This window comes from Oncorhynchus clarkii, chromosome 5 (genome assembly GCF_045791955.1).
Source record: "Oncorhynchus clarkii lewisi isolate Uvic-CL-2024 chromosome 5, UVic_Ocla_1.0, whole genome shotgun sequence".
Classification (NCBI taxonomy): Eukaryota; Metazoa; Chordata; class Actinopteri; order Salmoniformes; family Salmonidae; genus Oncorhynchus; species Oncorhynchus clarkii.
Genome location: NC_092151.1, coordinates 23,031,722 through 23,055,203, shown reverse-complemented (window position 1 = coordinate 23,055,203; position 23,482 = coordinate 23,031,722). Strand labels below are relative to the sequence as shown.

Genomic DNA, 23,482 nt, shown 5'->3' with positions numbered 1-23,482 from the left:
ATATTATGTAAGAACAATGGTGCAATACAAATAAGATTATTTTATAAGCTAATGCACTTTCTCTCGCGTTGCATAGTGGTTGCTGTCCACGGTTCTGAAATACATCAGTGCGCTGTTGAATTGGCGCCTTTTCCTTGACTGTGTTGCTATGTGCATATTAGCGAAGTTAACCACCATATTGGTGTTAAGAGCAATGCGGCGGAGGCAGCAGCAGAGTTCGGAGACGAAAACAGCCCTTGCCTTAATTGTCTAAGAAAAGAGAGGATAGAGGAAACCCCAACTTAATTAGTTCTATAATCAATAGCCTAACTGTTAAATGTGCCTGGCTTTAGAAATCATCCATATATATCTACAGAAATAAGACCAATCCTGATTTATGTTGACTGTTTGAGTGTTTGGTTGAAAGCCTACTGATTCCGTGAGCACCAAGTCTCACACAACAATTTCACAAATTCGGCAGTTTTTAATCTTTACTATGCTGTGATTAACACTTTGCACTTTTTTTTAAATTAGTCCAGCCTCCCTGGTATTATTTCTAATTGATTTACTGTTTACACTTCCAAATTGTCAAAAATATATTTATAATAATAATAACCCTCTTTTTCCCTGATCTTGTTGTTATTATAATAATGTCATTGTCATTAGTAAGCTTAGTATAGCAGCCAAAGTTTGGACACACCTACTCATTCCAGGGTTTTGATTTGTACTATTTTCTGCATTGTAGAATAATAGTGAAGACATCAAAACTATTACATAACACACATGGAATCATGTAGTAACCAAAAGTGTTATCCCTATTTGGTAAAATGTGTTTATCTTCTGTATACCAACCTTACCTTGTCACAACATAAATGATTGGCACAAATGCATTACAGACAAAAAACTTCAGTTTACATATATTTTAAAAACATTAACATGAATAGATACTTTTCTTTGAATGGAAATATAATACACCCATTTTATAAAGAGATTTACCATTCAAATAAATGGTGGCCCAATGGCCCTATTAAGACATTTTTGTGTTGGTGTTTCCTTTATTTTGGCAGTTACATGTACATGGCTGCTTGTAGGCTTAGTTGATTACACAGTGCTATCTGTACTGTACACATTTGAATATTTGTGAAGTCTAGTTCATCACCAAACTTATCGTTAAGATGGCCCCACTGTCAATTTGATGAATGATGAGATGATTATCGTATTACTGCTGTAGATTCTGCAGTAGATTTGTGCAGTTGGACCATTAGGCTACTTTGGCATGTGGTGAGTCAGATGACATCACCCAGCAATTATAGTCCCTTGAACGTGATATCTGCCCGCCCACCCTCTAGTCTCTTAAAGGGCTTGTCCAGCCTGTACGCAGGACTTTATTGTGTGAGAATAGAGGGTACTGACTAGCCTTCACCTTTAACTAGCACGCAGTGAGAGACTTAACTTCCCCTTTGTCAATTTGATTCACTCTTCAGACAACAGAAGGTAATGTTCGTAGTTTCTTTTTTGAAAATGGAAAAACACAATTTTAGATTGAAGTTGTATAATGCATTATCTGAAATATGTAACTATGTTTATGGAAGTGTTCAATGTAATCTAATTCAACAGAATAGTGTTTAATAGGGAACTGTTACAGGAAGTGGTAACAAAATCCAAAGTGAATTTTGGGATAAACAGAATCTGTACTTAAGTATTACTTTGACACTTCCTATGTCTTTACAGTAACTGTTATGAGTAGATTACTCATAACAGTAGTCCGTAGCATCAGTGTGTCAGATAAGGAAGGAAGTGGGTGTTGTCCTGCTTTTAGGGACCGGCTCCCTGTTTGGTGAATACATGCGTTGCTTGAGAGACTAATAGTGTTAACTGAAGACTCACCACCAAAAAAAGTGCAACATCAGACTGATGGATAAACAATATTGAGAAAATAGTTGGACGCTCTGGGAGTATAGTGTGCTATTTTTCTAAAGAGGCCTTCTGGGTCGTGTTTTCATACTTTTTGGGACCGGCGGGGACCTCGTTTGTGATAGCAAATTCATTATTGAGTCCCTCATCAGCACACAACTCGTGTTAGATAAAAATAGCATATGAGTTTTACTATAACTTTGGCAGTGCATGGCCAGATCAACCAATATTAAAGGCCCGCCTCTTGGCATTGGAGAGAGAACTTTGCCGTTTTCAAGCGAATTTCCTGAAATTTTTTGCAGTTTTATATCTTAAATTACAGTACATTTAGGTAAAACAATGAAATGGGGGGGTGGATACAAAATGTTATCGTGTTGGTAACTGTATAATTAGTGGAGTACTGTGGATACCAGGCCCATGTTGCTCAGTGTTAAAGGAAAATTCCACCCCAAAACTATCTTTTGGTATTTGTTTCATTAGTACTTTGTTGATATAGTGCCATTTATTTTTGTTGCATATCAGCAATCAAGTTTTCAAGATGTATAATATAGAAATACAGCCGGTAAGATGCATTATTTCACTTCAAAATATTTACTATTTATTAAAACGATGAATAATGTTTTGTAAACGAGTTCATGCCAACAAATCCAATACAAAAACTATGTTTAATAAGCACAACTTTTTTTATTTTGAAACAATCAGACCAGGGGTCCTGTTTCTTTTACGCTTGCTACTTTAGGTTAGACGTGAAAAAACACTGCAGCAACCTGAATGGCTGAACATGATATGCAACATCCGCAATTAGCATTTAGCCTCTCTAGCACGGTGGGAGAAAATTGTGTTTTCATAAAGTCCACTTTTTTTTTTCACCTTCTCACCATTACAGTTGAAGTCGGAAGTTTACATACACTTAGGTTGGAGTCATTAAAACTCGTTTTTCAACCACTCCACAAATGTCTTGTTAGCAAACTATAGTTTTGGCAAGTCCGTTAGGACATCTGATTTGTGCATGACACGATCTTAGAAGCTTCTGATAGGCTAATTGACATAATTTGAGTCAATTGGAGTTGTACCTGTGGATGTATTTCAAGGCCTACCTTCCAACTCAGTGCCTCTTTGCTTGACATCATGGGAAACTCAAAATAAATTAGCCAAGACTCAGAAAGTGAATTATAGACCTCCACAAGTCTGGTTTCTCCTTGGGAGCAATTTCCAAATGCCTGAAGGTACCACGTTCATCTGTACAAACAATAGTATGCAAGTCTAAACACCATGGGACCACGCAGCTGTCATACCGCTCAGGAAAGAGACGCGTTCTGCCTCCTGGAGATTAACATACTTTGGTGCGAAAAGTGCAAATCAATCCCAGAACAACAGCAAAGAACCTTGTGAAGATGCTGGAGGAAACGGGTACAAAAGTATCTAGATCCACAGTAAAACGAGTCCTATAACGACATAACCTGAAAGGCCGCTCAGTAAGGAAGAAGCCACTGCTCCAAAACCGCCATAAAAAGCCAGACTACGGTTTGCAACTGCACATGGGGACAAAGATCGTACTTTTTGGAGAAATGTCCTCTGGTCTGATGAACCAAAAATAGAACTGTTTGGCCATAATGACCATCGTTATGTTTGGAGGAAAAAGGAGGAGGCTTGCAAGCCGAAGAACACCATCCCAACCGTGAAGCACAAGGATGGCAGCATCATGTTGTGGGGGTGCTTTGCTGCAAGATGGATTGGTGCATTTCACAAAATAGATGGCATCATGAGGGAGAAATTATGTGGATATATTGAAGCAACATCTCAAGACATTAGTCAGGAAGTTAATGGCTTCCAAATGGACAATGACCCCAAGCATACTTCCAAAGTTGTGGCAAAATGGCTTAAGGACAACAAAGTCACGGTATTGGAGTGGCCATCACAAAGCCCTGACCTCAATCCTATAGAAAAGTTGTGGGCAGAACTGAAAAACCTGACTCAGTTACACCAGCTTTGTCTGGAGGAATGGGCCAAAATTCACCCAACTTATTGTGGGATGCTTGTGGAAGGCTACCTGAAACATTTGACCCAATTTAAACCATTTAAAGGCAATGCTATCAAACACGAATTTAGTGTTTGTAAACCTCTGACCTCCTGGGAATGTGATGAAATAAATAAAAGCTGAAAGAAATCATTCTCTCTACTATTATTCTGACATTTCACATTCTTAAAATAAAGTGGTGATCCTAACTGGCCTAAGACAGGGATTTTTTACTAAGATTAAATATCAGGAATTGTGATAAACTGAGTTTAAATGTATTTGGCTAAGGTGTATGTAAACTTCCGACTTCAACTGTAATAAAGTTGAGGAAGTTGAAGCCTTTGCAGCCTGAATGGAGAAAGTACGAACCGGTAGCCGGGACACTCGAGTGGATTACCGGCTGGCCACATCAAGCCCTTTATGGATCTCCCATAGTGGAGCTTGACTGCCATTTGACAAATAACAATATTTTAGCTCTTATCCATAATAATCTCATCATGTAGACTAGCCAACCAACACAGCCTACCCACACTGTCTGTGAGCTGTTGGCTAGAGTGCAGGTGCCAGGACCAGAGCAGGCACATTTGATATTTAACAGTTTTTGTGACAAAAATATCAGTGCAATTGAAAATGTGATGGTAACACATTGAACTTTTAGATTTTTATTCAGTGCATGAAATTTTTTAAGCGAAAAAGTACATTTTGTGCACACCACGTCATCATGCACAGATTTGTAAACACCACTGGTGAGGAAATGCAAAAACAATTTAATGCACATTTTTGAACATTCAAATGAAAATCTGTCGCCAATTGGATGGAAACCTAGCTAATAAGATCATGATCTGTTATCTCTTCACTCCCTGCTGTTTTGTAAATAGTGAATCATTTCAGAATGTTAAGTGTCATTGTTAGACATCTGTTGTCTGACTGGTATTTTTATGGATGGTTTTAAAAGGCTACTGAAGATGCATTTCAGCCCTTTGAACCGTAATTAATGTAACTGACACCAAACCAAAGGGATTATTTGCAAGTGCGTGAAAGCAATTTTTTGTGTTAAACAAGACATGAGATTTTGTCGATAGGCTATTTTGGAAAAGTCAGACAAGTAAGAAAGCTGATGGGCTTTAATAATAGACATTCATTTAACCACGTTATCTTCATGGTAACCAATGCTTAACGTTCTGAAATGATTCACTCTTAACAAAACAACAGGGAATGAATAGATAGACTAATTGTCATAATCTGCTAATTTCTGTTATTCCTGTGGTTAGGAGAAAGGGTCCAGATGCCTCCCCCTATCAGCTGATTGTAGGGTAGGATTGGATAAAGTAGGAAGCAGTGGAGTCTAGCCAGGCTTTCAAAACAGGCCAAAACCTAAGTTAAATAAACAAGGTACGGCAAGCATCCTTATGGAAAGAATGCCGAATTATACTGTTACACAACACTTATTAGCAGTATAGGGGAGCGGCCAGGAATCTTTAACAGGGTCCATGAACACTATAGCTGATGGGATTTTTTTACTCTCTCTCATCAAGCTGCCCCTCCCCCCAGGCAGACCAGTCCTCCTCCAGTCTTTCACTGTCACCAGTCTGCTGCAGCTCCTCTCAGATCAGCTGTGAAACAGTCACCCCACCTTCTGGCACCCAGGCTCTGCCCTCTGGTACAAAATAAGGCCCCTGGAACCCTGAGAGAGCGAGAGAGAGAAATGACAGAGAGCGAAGAGAGGGAGCGAACGGATTACCCCCCTTCACCACGTCACATCCATCCTACCAGAGAAGGGGGCCGGGCTTGAGAATAGCAGAGCGAGAGAACAAGATCCAGCGAGAGAACAGACGTGTGCACACTGAGCGAGAGAGAGGCAGCCCCAGTGAGAGAAGTGTCTGTAATCCCCCCCACACCTTCAGTGATAATGTGTCAGAGCAGGAACCTGCAGCGGGCAGCAGCGCGGAGCTCAGGGAAATGGTGAGATGCTGCAAGTCTTTGCACAGCCCTCCGTCTTGCTACAATCTCCACAGAGTTAGGGTTGATGTGCGCCGGCTCCGGCCGATCAGCTCCTCTGGGGAGCAGGGGGGAGTCAGCGGCGGCAACAGCTCAGGCCAGGGCAACCAGGGGGCCCAAGCACTCAGCCACAGGAACCGATTCAGGTATGCTGAGAGAGAGAGAGGGAACGAGATGAATGACTACAGGATGACTTGACGTGTGTGTATAACATGCCTGCTGTACATGAGAGAGAGGACTGACATGGAGAGGGAATGAATGGTACTTAGCCTATATAGGGACTGTTTACATTACATGAGTGGTAGAGATGGATTGAAAGAGCCTGAGAGGGATGACTTGAGCGAGCATAGAGGGAACTATTAATGTAATGTTCTGTCGTGAGATTGAAGGTGTGGTTTGTGAGTGGGTGGTTGTGTTGTGTACTTTGTGTTGAGCTGTGTCCTGGCTGCTTCATGAGCATGGGGACAAGTGTGAGCCAAGGGGGTGACTATTGAGTGGGTACAGTTGGTCTGCACTCCTCAATGTTTTTTTGTCTCGCTCTCTCTCTCTCTCTCTCTGTGTGTCCCAGGCAGCACAAAGCCTCTGTTTGGCCTAATTGCAACGTAATGTCCTTAAGCCCTGAACAGGCAAGCCAGTCAAAGGGTTGAACAAAGCATCTGGTCCAGCCTTACCCTGCCAGCCTCAGAAGTGGTCCTGAAAGAAGTAACGGAAAGATGGAGTTTTCAATAGCTGCGTGAAGGCTAAGACATAGAGGCAGGAGAGAGAGAATGCTATGCAGTCAGTGATTGGCTAATATGTGCCTGCATTGAGGAAGAGAGGGGGGTGCTGCTGGAGCGTGCGTTTTGTGTGGTAGAGAGCGAGCTAGAGACGGGATAGCCAGGAAATTTAAAAAAAGGGTAGAAGTGTATTCTTTACATGTTGACTTTGTTACTTTTGTGGCATTTATCCGGGTGGCTGGGATGTTTAAGCTGTACGATGGCTGAAACCAAGGCATATGACAGGTTATGGTAAAGATTTTAAGTATTTAAAATGTTCTGCACTGGTAGACTTCTATGAGAATTGAGATTCAATTACATTTAAATTATTTCTTTGCCTTTTTTATATCCTTTTATAAAGGAGTTAAACATTATGCAAATAACTTTGTTTAGGCAAAATTAGCTATATTAGCTCTACTCTTATATGCTGCTGTGAGTAGTAAATATTGCTCTCCTGTTTAGAGTTTAGAAAAGATGAGTGGCCCAGTGTCACACTCTGCAGTCCAAACCAGGCCAGCCAACCAGCGGTGACTGTGAGGAGAGCAGTCGCCAGCTCCAATACACTACTTACTGAACGGCACCATGCAGCCACATCAGCAGCATGCCTCAGTGGAAGTCATCCCCTACCCAGCCATCCGTGTAGCCAAAGTAATCAGAGATGTGATTTTCCTTGATGACTCAATAATTCCAGGTTTCTAGAATCAGGTGTATCTTAGATCTCTTGCTGTGGATCATTAGATTTGTTGATGACCTTTTTCTCCCTCTGATTGTTATGTTGTGGTGATCAGACCCTTGAGAAATTAGACCGTAAAAGATGGTGATAGGACTGTCTGTGTAGACCCACTGAACCGCACAGCTCCACACACTGCTCCGGATCTAAAAACCATCCTCAGATCTGTGTGTGTGGAACAATATGGGCAGTGTTCTGTCTGTGCTGGGGACAATCGTTAAGCACTGTCTGTAGTTTCACAAAGGGCGCATCAACACCAACCTGTAAAGCACCATTCAATTGATCTGATTCAGCTCTGATGCAAGACAGGTCTATAATGACACATGGATTAAAGACACAACAGGGCCACTGACCGACCTGTGAGTGTGTCATCAAATCAAATATTTATTTGTCACGTGCCAAATAAAACAGGTATTGACCTTACTGTGAAATACTTACTTACAAGCCCTTAACCAACAGTGCAGTTCAAGAAATAGTTTAATAAAATATTTAGTAAATCAAATAAAAGGTAACAGTAGAATAGCATAACAATAATGCAGCTATATACAGGGGGCCCGGTACTGAGTTAATGTGCGGGGTATAGGTTAGTCAAGGTGATTTGTACATGTAGGTTAGGGGTAAAGTGACTGCATAGATGATAACCAGCGAGTAACAGTAGTGTAAAAAATGTAAGTAGTCCGGGTGTCCATTTGATTAATTGTTCAGCATTCTTATAGCTTGGGGGTAGAATCTGTTAAGGAGCCTTTTGGACCTAGACTTGGCGATCCCGTACCGCTTGCCGTGCGGTAGCAGAGAGACACGTCTATGACTTGGGTGACTGGAGTCTTTGACAATTTTATGGGGCCTTCCTCTGACACTGCCTAGTATATGAGGCAGCAGGGTAGCCTAGTGGTTAGAGCGTTGGACTAGTAACCGGAAGGTTGCAAGTTCAAACCCCCGAGCTGACAAGGTACAAATCTGTCGTTCTGCCCCTGAACAGGCAGTTAACCCACTTCCTAGGCCGTCATTGAAAATAAGAAGTTGTACTTAACTGACTTGCCTAGTTAAATAAAGGTAAAATGAAAAAATTAAATAAAATATAGGTCCTGGATGGCAGGAAGCGTGGCTCCAGTGATGTATTGGGCCGTACACATTACCCTCTGTAGCGCCTTATGGTCAGATGCCGAGCAGTTGCCATACCAGGCGGTGATGCAACCGGTCAGGATGCTACGGGCTCACTTTGTGAGGATCCCATGCCAAATAGTTTGTCTCCTGAGGGGGGGAAAGGTGTTGTTGTGCCCTCTTCACGACTGTCTTGGTGTGTTTGAACCATGATAGTTTGTTGGTGATGTGGACACCAAGGAACTTGAAACTCTCGACCCGCACCACTTCAGCCCCATCCCGCAGTGACTGTGAATGGGGTGCCTGTTCGGTACTCCTTTTCCTGTAGTCCACGATCATCTCCTTTTTTCACATTGAGGGAGAGATTGTTGGCATGGCACCACGCTGACAGACCTTTGACCTCCTCCCTAATGGTTGTCTCGTCATTGTCTGTGATCAGGCTGTTGTCATCAGCAAACTTAATGTTGGTGTTGGAGTCGTGCTTAGCCACACAGTCATGGGTGAACAGGGAGTACAGGAGGGTACTAAGCACGCACCCCTGAAGCGAACCGGTGTGGAGGATCAGCGTAGCAGATGTGTTGTTGCCTACCCTCACTACCTGGGGGTGGCCCGTCTTGGAAGTCCAAGATCCAGTTGCAGAGGGAGGTGTTTAGTCCCAGGGTCCTTAGCTTAGTTATGTTAGTGTTTCAGGATCAACTGTTGTAATTGAACGTGTCCAGTTCTACTCTATTGTTGTCATTAGACTTGACTCCTCGGTTTGGCCTACAGGTCACCTCTAGTCGGCAGTGTCTATGTGTATGCCAGTGGCAGGTGTTAAGGTGCTGCTGACTGTCTATTAGGGTGTCAGTGTTTGTCTCTTATCCTGATTAGAGTGGACTGGTATTCTTTAGGCCTATAGATAGCTGTACAGCAGAATGTATTATACCCCCTCTCTCCCCCTTCCCTCCCTTTTCAGGCCTGTTAGCTCTGGCTCATCACTCTCAGGGCCAAGTATGATCCACTTCCCCTGACATGCTGAAGCTTATGTGGACATAGCAGAGCCATTCGTTCATTATTATTTGAAAATGTATATACTATAAAATAAATAATTTGGGTATGCAAAAAAATCAAAAAATATAAATATATGTATGAATGTACAATTTTTTTTATTTTTTATTTTTTTTTACTACATACCCAAATACCTACTATTTAGAACGCAAGTGCGGGTATTCGTACACGGCCTGTGGTTTTGGACAAAGACGGTGGTTTTGCACATTGCGTGTGTTGGATGTCCCTTGTTGCGGTAACATTGGCCTCCCCCTTTAGAGTCCACTGCTGCATCACTGCTGCCCTAGTTGGTCCTATTGTACAGAACCAGGGCAATACATCACAGCCACTTAAGCCTATTTTAATAGACTGTTTTACAGTGCAGCCAGGCATATTCATGCGCAGATGATTTGATTTGGTTGTTGGGTGGATATGCTGTTTCTATGCATTTTATGCGGTGTGTTGACCATCCACACTATGACAAGCACAAGGTTTGTCATCAAAATCCTGCTAAGCGAAGGCTAACTTATTTTTTAGCCATTTTAACAAGGCATATTGAGAGATCTGGATGGATGGTAGTTAGGCATTAGGATATTTTAAAGACACACAGTTGGCCTGACTAAAAGCAGTCTGAAGAGTAGGGTGGATTCTGTGTGAAATATGAATATATGAGGAGTTTCTTAGGAAACTAACCATGTGGTGGTTTGGATGAGATACTGTAGAAGAGTACCATCTGCATTGTTGAAAAGAGTTTGGGTATACAGTGGGGAGGATGTGTGCAGTCAGAACATGTGAGCGTACAGTAGCCTATTTCCTGATAGGAATGTGTTGTGTGATTGTGTTTGACCAGTATAAAGTAAGAGGGCATCATTGTGTCATTTTGTTTTTCCCATTATGCCGGTATTTAACATGTCTTTGTGTAGGACCATTGTGTCATGTCCCTTGTGTGGACATAGGTATGCACATTATTCGCGTGCTTTGCCTGTGTGGGTGTTTGTGGGGTAGAGAGTCTGTGGTGAATGTGTGAGCCTCTGTCCTGCCTGCTGGGCTGTCTGCCTGCCGGGTGGACTGCTGGCGGTGTCCCTGCCTGCCTGCCTGTCGGTGTCCCTGCCTGTCGGTCTGCCTGCCTGCCTGTCGTCTGTCTGTCGTCTTTCAGTGTTTCTGTACTGAGACTGTTTTGTGTGTACTACAGTGCCTTGCAAAAGTATTCGGCCCCCTTGAACTTTGCGACCTTTTGCCACATTTCAGGCTTCAAACATAAAGATATAAAACTGTATTTTTTTGTGAAGAATCAACAACAAGTGGGACACAATCATGAAGTGGAACGACATTTATTGGATATTTCAAACTTTTTAAACAAATCAAAAACTGAAAAATTGGGCGTGCAAAATTATTCAGCCCCCTTAAGTTAATACTTTGTAGCGCCACCTTTTGCTGCGATTACAGCTGTAAGTCGCTTGGGGTATGTCTCTATCAGTTTTGCACATCGAGAGACTGAATTTTTTTCCCATTCCTCCTTGCAAAACAGCTCGAGCTCAGTGAGGTTGGATGGAGAGCATTTGTGAACAGCAGTTTTCAGTTCTTTCCACAGATTCTCGATTGGATTCAGGTCTGGACTTTGACTTGGCCATTCTAACACCTGGATATGTTTATTTTTGAACCATTCCATTGAAGATTTTGCTTTATGTTTTGGATCATTGTCTTGTTGGAAGACAAATCTCCGTCCCTGTCTCAGGTCTTTTGCAGACTCCATCAGGTTTTCTTCCAGAATGGTCCTGTATTTGGCTCCATCCATCTTCCCATCAATTTTAACCATCTTCCCTGTCCCTGCTGAAGAAAAGCAGGCCCAAACCATGATGCTGCCACCACCATGTTTGACAGTGGGGATGGTGTGTTCAGTGTGATGAGCTGTGTTGCTTTTACGCCAAACATAACGTTTTGCATTGTTGCCAAAAAGTTCAATTTTGGTTTCATCTGACCAGAGCACCTTCTTCCACATGTTTGGTGTGTCTCCCAGGTGGCTTGTGGCAAACTTTAAACGACACTTTTTATGGATATCTTTAAGAAATGGCTTTCTTCTTGCCACTCTTCCATAAAGGCCAGATTTGTGCAATATACGACTGATTGTTGTCCTATGGACAGAGTCTCCCACCTCAGCTGTAGATCTCTGCAGTTCATCCAGAGTGATCATGGGCCTCTTGGCTGCATCTCTGATCAGTCTTCTCCTTGTATGAGCTGAAAGTTTAGAGGGACGGCCAGGTCTTGGTAGATTTGCAGTGGTCTGATACTCCTTCCATTTCAATATTATCGCTTGCACAGTGCTCCTTGGGATATTTAAAGCTTGGGAAATCTTTTTGTATCCAAATCCGGCTTTAAACTTCTTCACAACAGTATCTCGGACCTGCCTGGTGTGTTCCTTGTTCTTCATGATGCTCTCTGCGCTTTTAACGGACCTCTGAGACTATCACAGTGCAGGTGCATTTATACGGAGACTTGATTACACACAGGTGGATTGTATTTATCATCATTAGTCATTTAGGTCAACATTGGATCATTCAGAGATCCTCACTGAACTTCTGGAGAGAGTTTGCTGCACTGAAAGTAAAGGGGCTGAATAATTTTGCACGCCCAATTTTTCAGTTTTTGATTTGTTAAAAAAGTTTGAAATATCCAATAAATGTCGTTCCACTTCATGATTGTGTCCCACTTGTTGTTGATTCTTCACAAAAAAATACAGTTTTATATATTTATGTTTGAAGCCTGAAATGTGGCAAAAGGTTGCAAAGTACAAGGGGGCCGAATACTTTCGCAAGGCACTGTATGTATACACGGCCATACCTGTGCCAACCCAGCATTTTGTATGGTTGCCTAGGTTGCAGTTCCCTCAGTTGGCCTTGCGGCGTCGTCTTGGCCAGTTGAGCTGCATGTCCCGGCCCGCCTTGCGGCTGCGCTCATGGCCGCTCAGCTTCCTCTACTACTTCCTGACCTTCGGTGCACTCAAGCCCCTGGCAAAGGTTGGCTGGAGACCAACCAGCAGGGTGAGTATTTACCTGCTAACAGATGCTGCATAATTTATTTGTGTATATCTGGGTGTTTGTGTGTGAATGTCAATCTCAGCATCCAGGGGTACCAACTCTTAGAATACTTGTGGAGTAGATTGAGAGTTCCTCTCTTACAAGGTAAAGTACAACGTGAACACTTAAAAAGCAATATCATCACTCTAATAACCCCTATGGTCATTAGTTTCCCCTGCGTCGTGACGCTAGGTTTTCTCGGCTAGAGGTGGTCTGTCAGAGGCACTGATGTGGGTGTGTAGGGATGGGCACAGTTATTTAAATATCTGAACAGCATTCGATTACTTTTATTTATTTATTTATTGAGCCTTTATTTAACAAGGCAAGTCAGTTACGAACTAAATCTTATTTTCAATGACGGCCTAGGAACAGCGTAGACTTTGATCTGAAGCCATTCTTGTGATTTTGCCATTGTAATTGTTTGTAAGCTTGTGTAGTCAAATAATCTATGATCGTATGCTATCCATTTGTTTGTATGCTATTTTAATATTTGATAATTAACCAACGATATTAGGCCACGATTACAGACACCTGTGTCTTTTGACACTACATAATCGAGTCATCCCGCAGTGTTTGTGATTATACCCTGATGAAGACAGCTTGGCTGTCGAAACGTTGGTAAATACATTTTTGCATCTTAGCTCCTAGAGTGTGCGGCTCTCTTTTATTTTCAAGGCCTAGGAACAGTGCCTGTTCAGGGGCAGAACGACAGATTTGTACCTTGTCAGCTCGGGGATTTGAACTTGCAACCTTTAAGTTTACTAGTCCAATGCTCTAACCAGCCGCCCCATGTTATGGCAAGAACAGCTGAAATAAGCATAGAGAAACAAAGAGCATAAGAGAAACGACAGTCCATCATTACTTTAAGACATGAAGGTCAGTCAGTCCAGAAAATTTCAAGACCTTTTGAAAGTTTCTTCAAGTGCAGTTGCAAAAACCATCAAGCACTATAATGAAACTGGCTCTCACGAGGACCGCCACAGGAAAGGAAGACCCAGAGTTGCCTCTGCTGCAGAGGATAAGTTAATTAGTTACCAGACTCAAAAAATTGCAGCCCTAATAAATGCTTCCCAGAGTTCAAGTAAAAAACACATCTCAACATCAACTGTTCAGAGAAGACTGTGTGATATCAGGCCTTCAATGTCAAATTGCTGCAAATAAATTTCTACTAAAGGACACCAATAATAAGAAGAGACTTGCTTGGGCAAAGAAACACGAGCAATGGACATTCAACCAGTAGAAATGTGTCTTTTTGGTCTGAGATTAAAGACTTTTGGTTCCAACCGCTGTGTCTTTGTGACGCAGAGTAGGTGAATGGATGATCTCTGCATGTGTGGTTCCTACCATGAAGCATGGAGGAGGTGTGGAGGTGCTTTGTTGGTGACCGTCTGTGATTTTATTTAGAATTCAATGCACACTTAATCAGCATGACTTGCCCAGCATTCTGCAGTGATACACCATCCCATCTGGTTTTCGCTTAGTGGAACTATCATATGTTTTTCAACAGGACAATGACCCAAAACACACCTCCAGGCTGTGTAAGGGCTATTTGACCAAGAAAGAGAGTGATGGAGTGCTGCGCCAGAACCTGGCCTCCATAATTACCTAAACTCAACCCAATTTGAGATGGTATGAGTTGGACCGCAGTGTGAAGGAAAAGCAGCCAACAAGTGCTCAGCATATGTGGGAACTCCTTCAAGACTGTTGGAAAAGCATTCCTTCAAGCTCTGAGAGAATGCCAAGAGTGTGCAAAGCTGTTATCAAAGTGTGGCTACTTTGAAGAATCTCAAATATAAAATCTATTTTGATTTGCTTCACACTTTTTTGGTTACCACATGATTTCATAATTTTGTCTTCACTATTAGTCTACAATGTAGAAAATAGTATAAAAAAATTAAAAACCATAGAATGAGTAGGTGTCATAACTTTTGACCTGTACTGTATCTGTCTGCCTTTTTTTAATGTAAAGACTTTGTATGAAATGTAATAAAATTATTAGACTATGCCATTATACATTTTAATAAAACAATAGTTTCATGAGTGCGCCCCATTTAATAATAATAAAATGTATCGGTAGCCTACACACTTTTCACTCTTGTCAATCAAAGCATTACCGTCAGGTTCCATGTGTAGCAAGTGAAGTGAGAGATTTTTAATCAATGTAAAATGGATTTACAATTATGGAATTAAGTTGGCTAAATTGGGAGTAGGCTTCAATGATCAACCAACTGGTAGGCTGTTTAATATGAAAGAGTTGTTGTCATCAAGGACGCACAACAAAATGGCCTCAATTAGCCCAGCTAGCTAGCTGGCTTACTAACTTAGCTGACTAACGTAGCTAGCTAGCTCCTTTACATCAAGACACACACTACCAGATGAGAGGATAGAGAACCTATCGCAGCAACAAGTTTGTTTATCTCCCTCCATGTCAGACACACCCGCCCCTGGTCCTCTCGCTCCCCTCCCCCACCCGTCTGTGCTGAGGGCACAGTCCCCACCCCCACCCGCCTGTACATAGTGCACTGCCTCTCCTGAGACGAATAGTGAAATCATTTAAAATGCCCATCCTTGTGTGAGGTGTAACCCCCCCCCCCCCCCGACACAGATGGCTGGACCCATATGGACCTGCAGAGCTTCCCTGTACAGGCCCTACCGTACAGCCTATCAAAGGCCCTTTGTGTGGGCCACACAATAACAGAGAAATGCTTTGTTTTGTTCTTCTGCTTTGCTCGCTCTTGCTGTCATAGTCACAGGGTGACTGAGTGCACTTAGTTTCAATGGACGCTGTTTTTCCCTTACCATCAGCCAATAAGCATTTAATGTTAATGAAATGTTGATCTATTCCACCTCCCCTGGACCATTTTTCAAAGGGGGAACTCAGTCGTGGAGATGGAACTTGTCTGCCATCCATAGCGTCTGCTGATCTCATTTTCTGCAGTTTGGACATTATCTGTGATTTATCTTTAGCTACAGTAGCTAACTACCTGTGAGTTATGTGGGCGGATCTAGACTCAGCAGGCAGCACCGGTGGCTTAAATTCAGGACGGTGTGTTACGTTCCAGAGCATTCGGATAGTAATGTTGTAGAACAGACGTACTCTATATACAAAAGTATGGTTACTCCTTCAAATTAGTGGATTCTGCTTTTTCAGCAACACCTGTTGCTGACGGGTGTATATAAACTGAGCACAAAGCCATGCAATCTCCATAGACAAACATTGACAGTAGAATGGCCTTACTGAAGAGCTCTGACTTTCAACGTGGCACCGTCATAGGATGCCACCTTTCCAACAAGTCAGTTCGTTAAATTTCTGCAATGCTTTAGCTGCCCCGGTCGACTGTAAGTGTTGTTATTGTGAAGTGGAAATGTCTAGGAGCAACAACAGCTCAGCTGTGAAGTTGTAGGCCCCACAAGCTCACAGAACAGGACCTTTGTGTGCTGAAGTGCGCAGCGCATAAAAATCGTCTGTCCTTGGTTGCAACACTCACCATAGAGTTCCAAACTGCCTCTGGAAGCAAAGTCAGGAGCTTCATGAAATGGGTTTCCTTTGCCGAGCAGCCGCACACAAGCCTAAGATCACCATTTGCATCGCCAAGCGTTGGCTGGAGGGGTGTAAAGCTCGCCGCCATTGAACTCTGGAGCAGTGGAAACGCGTTCTCTGGAGTGATGAATCACGCTTCACAATCTGGCAGTCTGATGGACAAATCTGGGTTTGGCGGATGCCAGGAGAACGCTACCTGCCCCAATGCATAGTGCCACCTGTAATGTTTGGTGGAGGAGGAATAATGGTCTGGGGCTGTTTTTCATGGTTTGGGCTAGGCCCCTTAGTTCCAGTGAAGGGAAATCTTAACACTACAGCATACAATGACATTCTCGACGATTCTGTACTTTCAACTTTGGCAACAGTTTGAGGAAGGCTGTTTCAGCATGACAATGCCCCCGTGAACAAAGCGAGGGCCATACAGAAATGGTTTGTCGATCGGTGTGGAAGAACTTAACTGGCCTGCACAGAGCTCTGACCTCAACCCCATCGAACACCTATGGGATGAATTGGTACGCCGACTGCGAGCCAGGCCTCATTGCCCAACATCAGTGCCTGACCTCACTAATGCTCTTGTGCCTGATTGGAAGCATGTCCCCACAGCAGTGTTTCAACATCTAGCGGAAAGCCTTCCCAGAAGAGTAGAGGCTGTTATAGCATCAAAGGGGGGACCAAATCCATATTAATGCCCATGATTTTGTAATGAGATGTTTGATAAGCAGGTGTTCACATACTTTTGGTAATGTAGGGTACTTCTCTATCAATCATATTGAATAATTTTGTCAGCTCATTTCATCAGTTTGATCTGTACGTTATAGTTCATCTGCAATGTTCCGTATGTTGCGACCAGGAAAACTGGAAAATGCATTTTTTGAGGAACCGAATCGGAACCGGAAGTGAACTATACTGTTCCGGAACAGAACCGTTATTTTAAAAGCTTGGGAATAATGTTATTTTACTTTCCGGGAACTTTCTTTCTCATCAACAAAGTGCCTATGCAAAGCCCTCACTCTGTCACTCAAACTTGTTCCAATGTCTGCCTGCCAGCTTCAAATCTTTGCCAGTGAGTGTATAGGCTACCTGCGCTTCCCCCTCCAAAGCATAGGCTACTGTAGCCTACTGACGTTACAAGCGTGGTACAGAAATTAGGGACAGATTTTTTTATTAGATTTAGAATGGATTAACTTTTTCAATGTTCGTTAAAGATACTATAGTTACTATAGTAACGTTTCACATTGGATTTATTAACTACTAAAAGGTAAGATGTGTTTTTATTTAAATTCTGGTGCCTCTGCATCCACAAGCTTGTTAGCTAGCTAGCTGTGGTCCAACGTTAAGTCAACTCTCTGAAGGTGGAAGACATTCAAAGTTCCTTCATAAAAGCCGCTCCTCCGTAGGTATAATTCTTTGGGCCTAATTCAGATAGTGCATGTCATAAGATGCCCAACACTTCAAACCAAGCCTCCTTCTCCACCCTTTCTTGCTCCCTCCCCACTCGCAAAACTTGTCGCATCTCGCACCCAAATTTGTCTCTCCAATGCATGTGAACAACTATGACTTGCTTCCTCCATAGCAAGCTGCTCTATGCGCACTGATTGGATCAGAAAGGAACGATATAAACATTCACTTTTGGGGGGTTTGAGTCAGTTCAGAACTTAATTTTGCTGGCTGGAAGGGGGAAAAAAAATAATGGTTCTGTTCAGAACGAAATGATTGGAAAATAATTTGGGTTGTAACCCACATTAATTAAGCCCCAGTATTTCTCCCTACGTTTGTATTTCTGTTCAGTCTGAACTCTGATCACCTTCATGGTTTTTAATTTAGCCCTGAACTCCATGTGGATTGAGCCACACTGTGGATCAAATGGATTTTCTAGGCCCTTTCCCCTCCTACCTACCTACCTACCTACCTGTTTAACTCCTATTCTATTTTAAGTCTATTTTAAATCTGCCATTGTGTTTATTAATTATTCTGTCCTCGCATCTGAGGCCATGTAAAAAAGATATATATTGTGCCGCGGTCTGTTCGTAGCCGTGTTGGACTTGGACGGATTTGATCCGTTATAATTAACAAGGCTTGCTTCCACACATCATGATTTGCCCGGTATTAAATTAATCATGTTTTGCGTATTTAACCCCATCTATATCATCAGATATCTTGCAACATCCGATTCGCAACATTTTCGAAGGGGAGGATAGGTAAGCTTTATTAGAGCCCTTTTCTCCTCCTTCCTCATGTCAGCTGGTCCAGAACCTGACTAATCCACTTAGCTAGGCAGAAGCTATTGATGATGCCAGCCTGGCCCAGCGAACAGCTAGAAGCAGCAGCAGCAGCAAGTCAAGCAGCAAATCATATGGATCGCTCAGGCAATAGAGGAGTCTAAACAGTCCTGACTGCTTGCAGGTGCTAGGAGGGTCAGATCGCTTTGTCACTCTTCACTTCAACGCACACTGAATTTCGTGCTTCACATTGTAAGTGTCTCTGCGTGAGTCGCAGATGGATGTTCTACACCTGTGCAGAGAAGTCAAGTGACAGGCGGCTCCTTCAACTTGACTGGTCACATCTCATGGATACGGAGATGTAGGAATCAATGAACTTTCGATTCATTTGGGTTTTTTTGATGCTGCTGCTCAGATGTGGTTGTGTTTTGGTGAGTGCAGCTTAGGGCTAGGTTTATGTTTAGATATCCTTAAAGCCGTGAATTGATGGCTTTGTATGCGACTGAAACTTTGCAGTTATCTGGAAAAGTTTAATTTGCAACTACCTGTTCACTTTAGGCTTTTACAATGCACCTGTAAACTAAGACAGAACTTCAGATGTGCAAAAGTTTGATTTATTCAGGCACCTTAAAACGCTGTCAACACCTCAACCATACTACCTGTCCCGCACATGGTCTTGATGCAATTGACCTAGTGATATGGGAGACTAATATTTTTATTCAAGATGTCACCTTGCCTTCAATAGCCTTGTCTGCTAGGGTTCTAGCTTCTCCTTCTAGAGTTCTCCCAGTAGAGAAGAAGTTGCCCGGTGCCAGATCTGTTTGTGCACTGTTGCCTACTCCTATGGTCGTTTGGTGTAACAATGACCATAGGAGTTGGCCAGACCACAAAAACAAGGAGCCAGGATGTAGCCAATGTGAGAACATGGAGTTTAGCTATGTGTAGTGTAACCCAACATTCTCCTCCTCCTTCGTTCAGGTTGCTCTGTACAAGACCATCCCGACACGGCTGCTGTCTCGGGCCTGGGGTCGGCTGAACCAGGTGGAGCTGCCGACCTGGCTGAGGAAGCCAGTCTACAGTCTGTATATCTGGACGTTTGGTGTCAACATGCAGGAGGCTGCTGTGGAAGACCTAATTCAATACAGGAACCTGGGAGAATTCTTTAGACGGAAACTCAAACCGGCTATCCGGCCCGTGTGTGACTCACACTGCGTGGTAAGTGTGTGTTTGTGCGTGCATGCATGTTCACAGGTATATGTGAACTGTCTGTCTGTGTGTGAACGGTGTGTATGAATTTGAACTACTCTTCCTGCTCTGTGTCTGATCAGAGTTGTCTCTACTGGCTTTTATACACACAGAGGAGTAGATCCCTGGCTAAAGCCATAATGTCTGTGTGCTTTTCAGATCAGCCCAGCAGATGGGAAGATCCTGCACTTTGGGCGGGTGCGGAACTGTGAGGTGGAGCAAGTCAAAGGAGTCACATACTCTCTGGAGACCTTCCTGGGACCACACACCTGGGCTGAGGCCATCAACAGTACCATCAAGCCATCAAGTGAATACCTCTACCCTTTCCCCCTCCTGGTCTAATGCCCAATCCCAATTTGACCCTTAATCCCCCCTACCTCCTTTAGACTTGTTGATCTCAAAGGATTGGATGGAAATATTACACGTATGTTATAGACCTAATAGACTCAGAGATTAGGGCTCATTTAGGATTGGTTTAGGATTGGATTGACACACCTTGCCTGCTGACCAGAACGGTGGATGTATGTGTGTTTTCCCAGATGAGGAGGACCCCAGCTCGTTTCAGGACCTGCTGGTGACTAAAGAGGGGAATGAGCTGTTCCACTGTGTGGTGTACCTGGCTCCAGGAGATTACCACTGCTTCCACTCCCCCACAGACTGGAGGGTGGCCCACAGAAGACACTTCCCTGGTCAGTACCCTGTTAGGACTGTCCTACTCCTACTATACGCATCATATATAAACACCAGAATTACTCTGCTATGGTAGGATGATGCTAGGACAATCCCAGGATGTCCAGGACACACACCATAATCATTCTACATACTCAGACTTGCCATGCTGCACCTTGCACCCTCACTCCTATCTGATCTAAAATGGCACAGTCCTAAAAATCATATTTGGTGTATAAATATGGTGCTGCTTGCAGTGTTTGTATTATACCTCATGTTTTGTGTCATGTCTGTATAGCTGTGTATTTACCTCCTGCTCCCTGTCTGTGTCCCTCCCAGGCTCTCTGATGTCAGTGAACCCTGGCGTGGCCCGCTGGATCAAAGAACTGTTCTGCCATAACGAGAGGGTGGTGTTGAGCGGAGAGTGGACGCACGGCTTCTTCTCCCTCACCGCTGTAGGGGCCACCAACGTGGGCTCCATACGTATCTACTTTGACAAGGTTAGTTAGCGCTACAGCCCACTTAGGGTGAATGTTTACTAGTCTGACCCATAGACATTAAAACCAGTAGATAGTGATAGCGCAGACGTCATCCACGCGTCATCGTGAGATTTTCATAGAAGTATTTGAAGCCCGCCATATTGCTGACTGGCACAAAAATATTGCTAAGGATCATGGTGAAAGTGGGCATAACTAGCAAAGGATCATGGTCATCCTGCCCAAGAGACGCGCAAAGAGTGCATGAGGGTGAGAGCCTCCTCGTAACCTGCCAGCCCGTGTTTAGTCTGTGTCAGCACGTGATCCTGTGTGACGACAAATGTAGTAGTCAGAATGGATCACTATTTAACTAAATATCTCAATTTGTAGCGAACTTTAAAATAATTCACGTTGGGGATCGAACTTGATCATAATAAACACATTTTAGAGCCCAAAACAGACGTAAAAATAAAGAATAGTTTGGCTGTTCTGACGATCGTAATTTACATAGGCTTTCTAGGGCAGACCAGGACTTTTGACACCACTAGGTAGCTACGCAGTAGCCAACCAGCAGAGCTGGTCCAGACCAGACACTGGGGGCCTGGTCTGAGCCTATTCTGGTACTGTGCCATAGTATTTACTCAAAGATGAATTATTAGGACATAACAGTACATACAGTAGAAATAATGCTGACTTAAGAGAGGTTCTGACCCATTGTCACTCTGACTCCTATTACACTTCTTCTCGCAGTATGAGCTTTCACTCCCTTCAGCTCCCTCTGCTTCCCACTTACCTGTACGTCAGGCCATTTCCCTAAGCTGCCGACACACACACCGGATAGGCCTATTTAATCTCTCTACTCTGTGTTTAAACTGACTGATTTCCCATAGGAGCCATATACTTCCATTGATTAGACAAGAGGCTTAGGATGACGTGGTCGTTTTAATATGTAGGTGAGGCGGTTAACTGTAAGCCAACTCCATCACCGTCATTAAGAAGAGCCTGATCAGGAAGGGGGAAGCGAAGGAAGGGTGAGGAGAGGGGGGAGGTGGAAGGGGAGGGAAGACAACTAGGAGGGGGGAGGGAGACGAGAAAGATGAAAAGTGAGGAGGGGGGCCAGTGGCACAAGCTGTTCCCAACCAGACCGTCAACATCATAACAGGAGGATATGACTTCATTCAGCAGCTATCATGCTGCTCATCGTCTAATGGGGCTTAGTCCAATTTACCTATTCTCCTCAAATGTTTTACACATCACATGATGGGCACTGGATAAATGGGGCAGTTATGAGATATCCTTTCAGTGTTAAGGGTTGGTTGGAGCAGGGTGCATTTAACATCAGGGCTATGGGTTTGATTCCCCCATGTGTCACGTGTACTTAATATATGCGTGACTAAGTCGCTTTAGATCAAATCCTTTCCACCAGATGCTCAAAACACTTGACATTGTATGCATTGGATCATTATTATAATGTATTTACTAAACTGTATCCTTTCTGTCTCTCTCTCTCTGTCTGTATCCAGGAGCTGCGCACTAACAGCCCACGCTACAGCAAAGGCTCGTACAACGACTTCAGCTACTTGTCCAACAACAACCAGGAGGGAGTGAGCATGAGGAAAGGGGAGCACCTGGGAGAGTTCAACCTGGGCTCCACTATAGTCCTTCTCTTCGAGGCTCCGCACGACTTCAGCTTCAACCTGAAGGCCGGCCAGAAGATCCGCTACGGAGAACCCCTGGGGACTGTGAGCCGAGATGGCCAACCAGAGAGACACTTTCTGGGGGAAAACGGACTAAAATAAACTGATGGGGACACTGACGTGTGTACAGATTTGAGCGGTGGTGCACAGGCTGACTTAGACACACACTCATTCACACACTGATGGACTTACAGAAAAAAGTCAGTCACCACTGTTGCATTACTACCAAGGGGGTCTCCCCGTTTTCATCGACTAGAGTTTCTATTAACAATTGACTTATTTTGTCAGTTGGACAGTTGATTACGACTAGTGTACATACCTGACCAGCAAAATAAAGATAGTTTATAGCAATTAGTTACATTTACTTTCCATAAGAATAACGACATAGCTTTAAAAAAAAAAAATAAAATGTTACTAAATTGTGCCCATATTGCCTTTTGTCAGGGGTATCCTCTTCAACTAGGAGTTCCTCCTGAGATTTCAGACACAAGCAGCAAGACACCAGCCTGATTACAGATCTGGCTAGTGCTGTGTAGCCCAGCTCATATGGCCTTTGGCAATACATCACAAACAGATCTGGGACCAGGCTAGCAAGACACATCTCCACACATACAGATAACCCCTGTCACACACAGCCTCTATCATGTGGACAGGCTTCCCTATACAATGTACAGTATACACACACCTACAGTACACATACCACAAAGAAGGAATGTACCAGAAGCCACACGTCTACCCTCTTCCTTCTCTAATTTCCCTTCATTCTGATACTGAATGCCTTTCTGTTCTCCTTTGGTCTCTCCCTCTTCTGCCATCCCCAGAAAAGGTGCTTGTGTTGGGGGTGATTATGTGGACTCTTCCCTCCCTGTCATGGATGTACAGACTGGCACCACTCCTCCCAGTCAGACAAGTCTGGGTCTTATTCATTAGGCACCTGCCAGAAGAAAACAGGCTGAATACCTTGACTTTCCGTTGTAAAATGTTTTGCCTCAGTCTGCCCTAATAAATACAACCCTGTTGTAGTAAGCCCATGATGTACGA

The 23,482-nt window shown here is 43.4% G+C and overlaps 1 protein-coding gene across 5 annotated transcripts in view; it reads left to right on the top strand.

Moving 5' to 3' along the window:
• LOC139408547 (phosphatidylserine decarboxylase proenzyme, mitochondrial-like) overlaps positions 1-23,482 on the top strand; it is a 36,211-nt gene extending 12,729 nt beyond the window's left edge. Inside the window, exons 1-8 of one of the 5 annotated variants that reach the window (XM_071152557.1) lie at positions 1,327-1,473; positions 5,446-6,054; positions 12,393-12,558; positions 19,333-19,569; positions 19,759-19,906; positions 20,139-20,288; positions 20,608-20,768; positions 22,268-23,482. In XM_071152557.1, the coding sequence (XP_071008658.1) occupies positions 5,870-6,054; positions 12,393-12,558; positions 19,333-19,569; positions 19,759-19,906; positions 20,139-20,288; positions 20,608-20,768; positions 22,268-22,543 (1,323 nt within the window). In that variant the 5' untranslated portion in view covers positions 1,327-1,473; positions 5,446-5,869 and the 3' untranslated portion in view covers positions 22,544-23,482. Of the gene's footprint in view, positions 1-1,315; positions 1,474-5,445; positions 6,055-7,125; positions 7,312-12,392; positions 12,559-19,332; positions 19,570-19,758; positions 19,907-20,138; positions 20,289-20,607; positions 20,769-22,267 lie in introns of those variants that run through there. The other 4 variants (XM_071152559.1, XM_071152560.1, XM_071152562.1 and 1 more) reach the window with 4 other exon arrangements.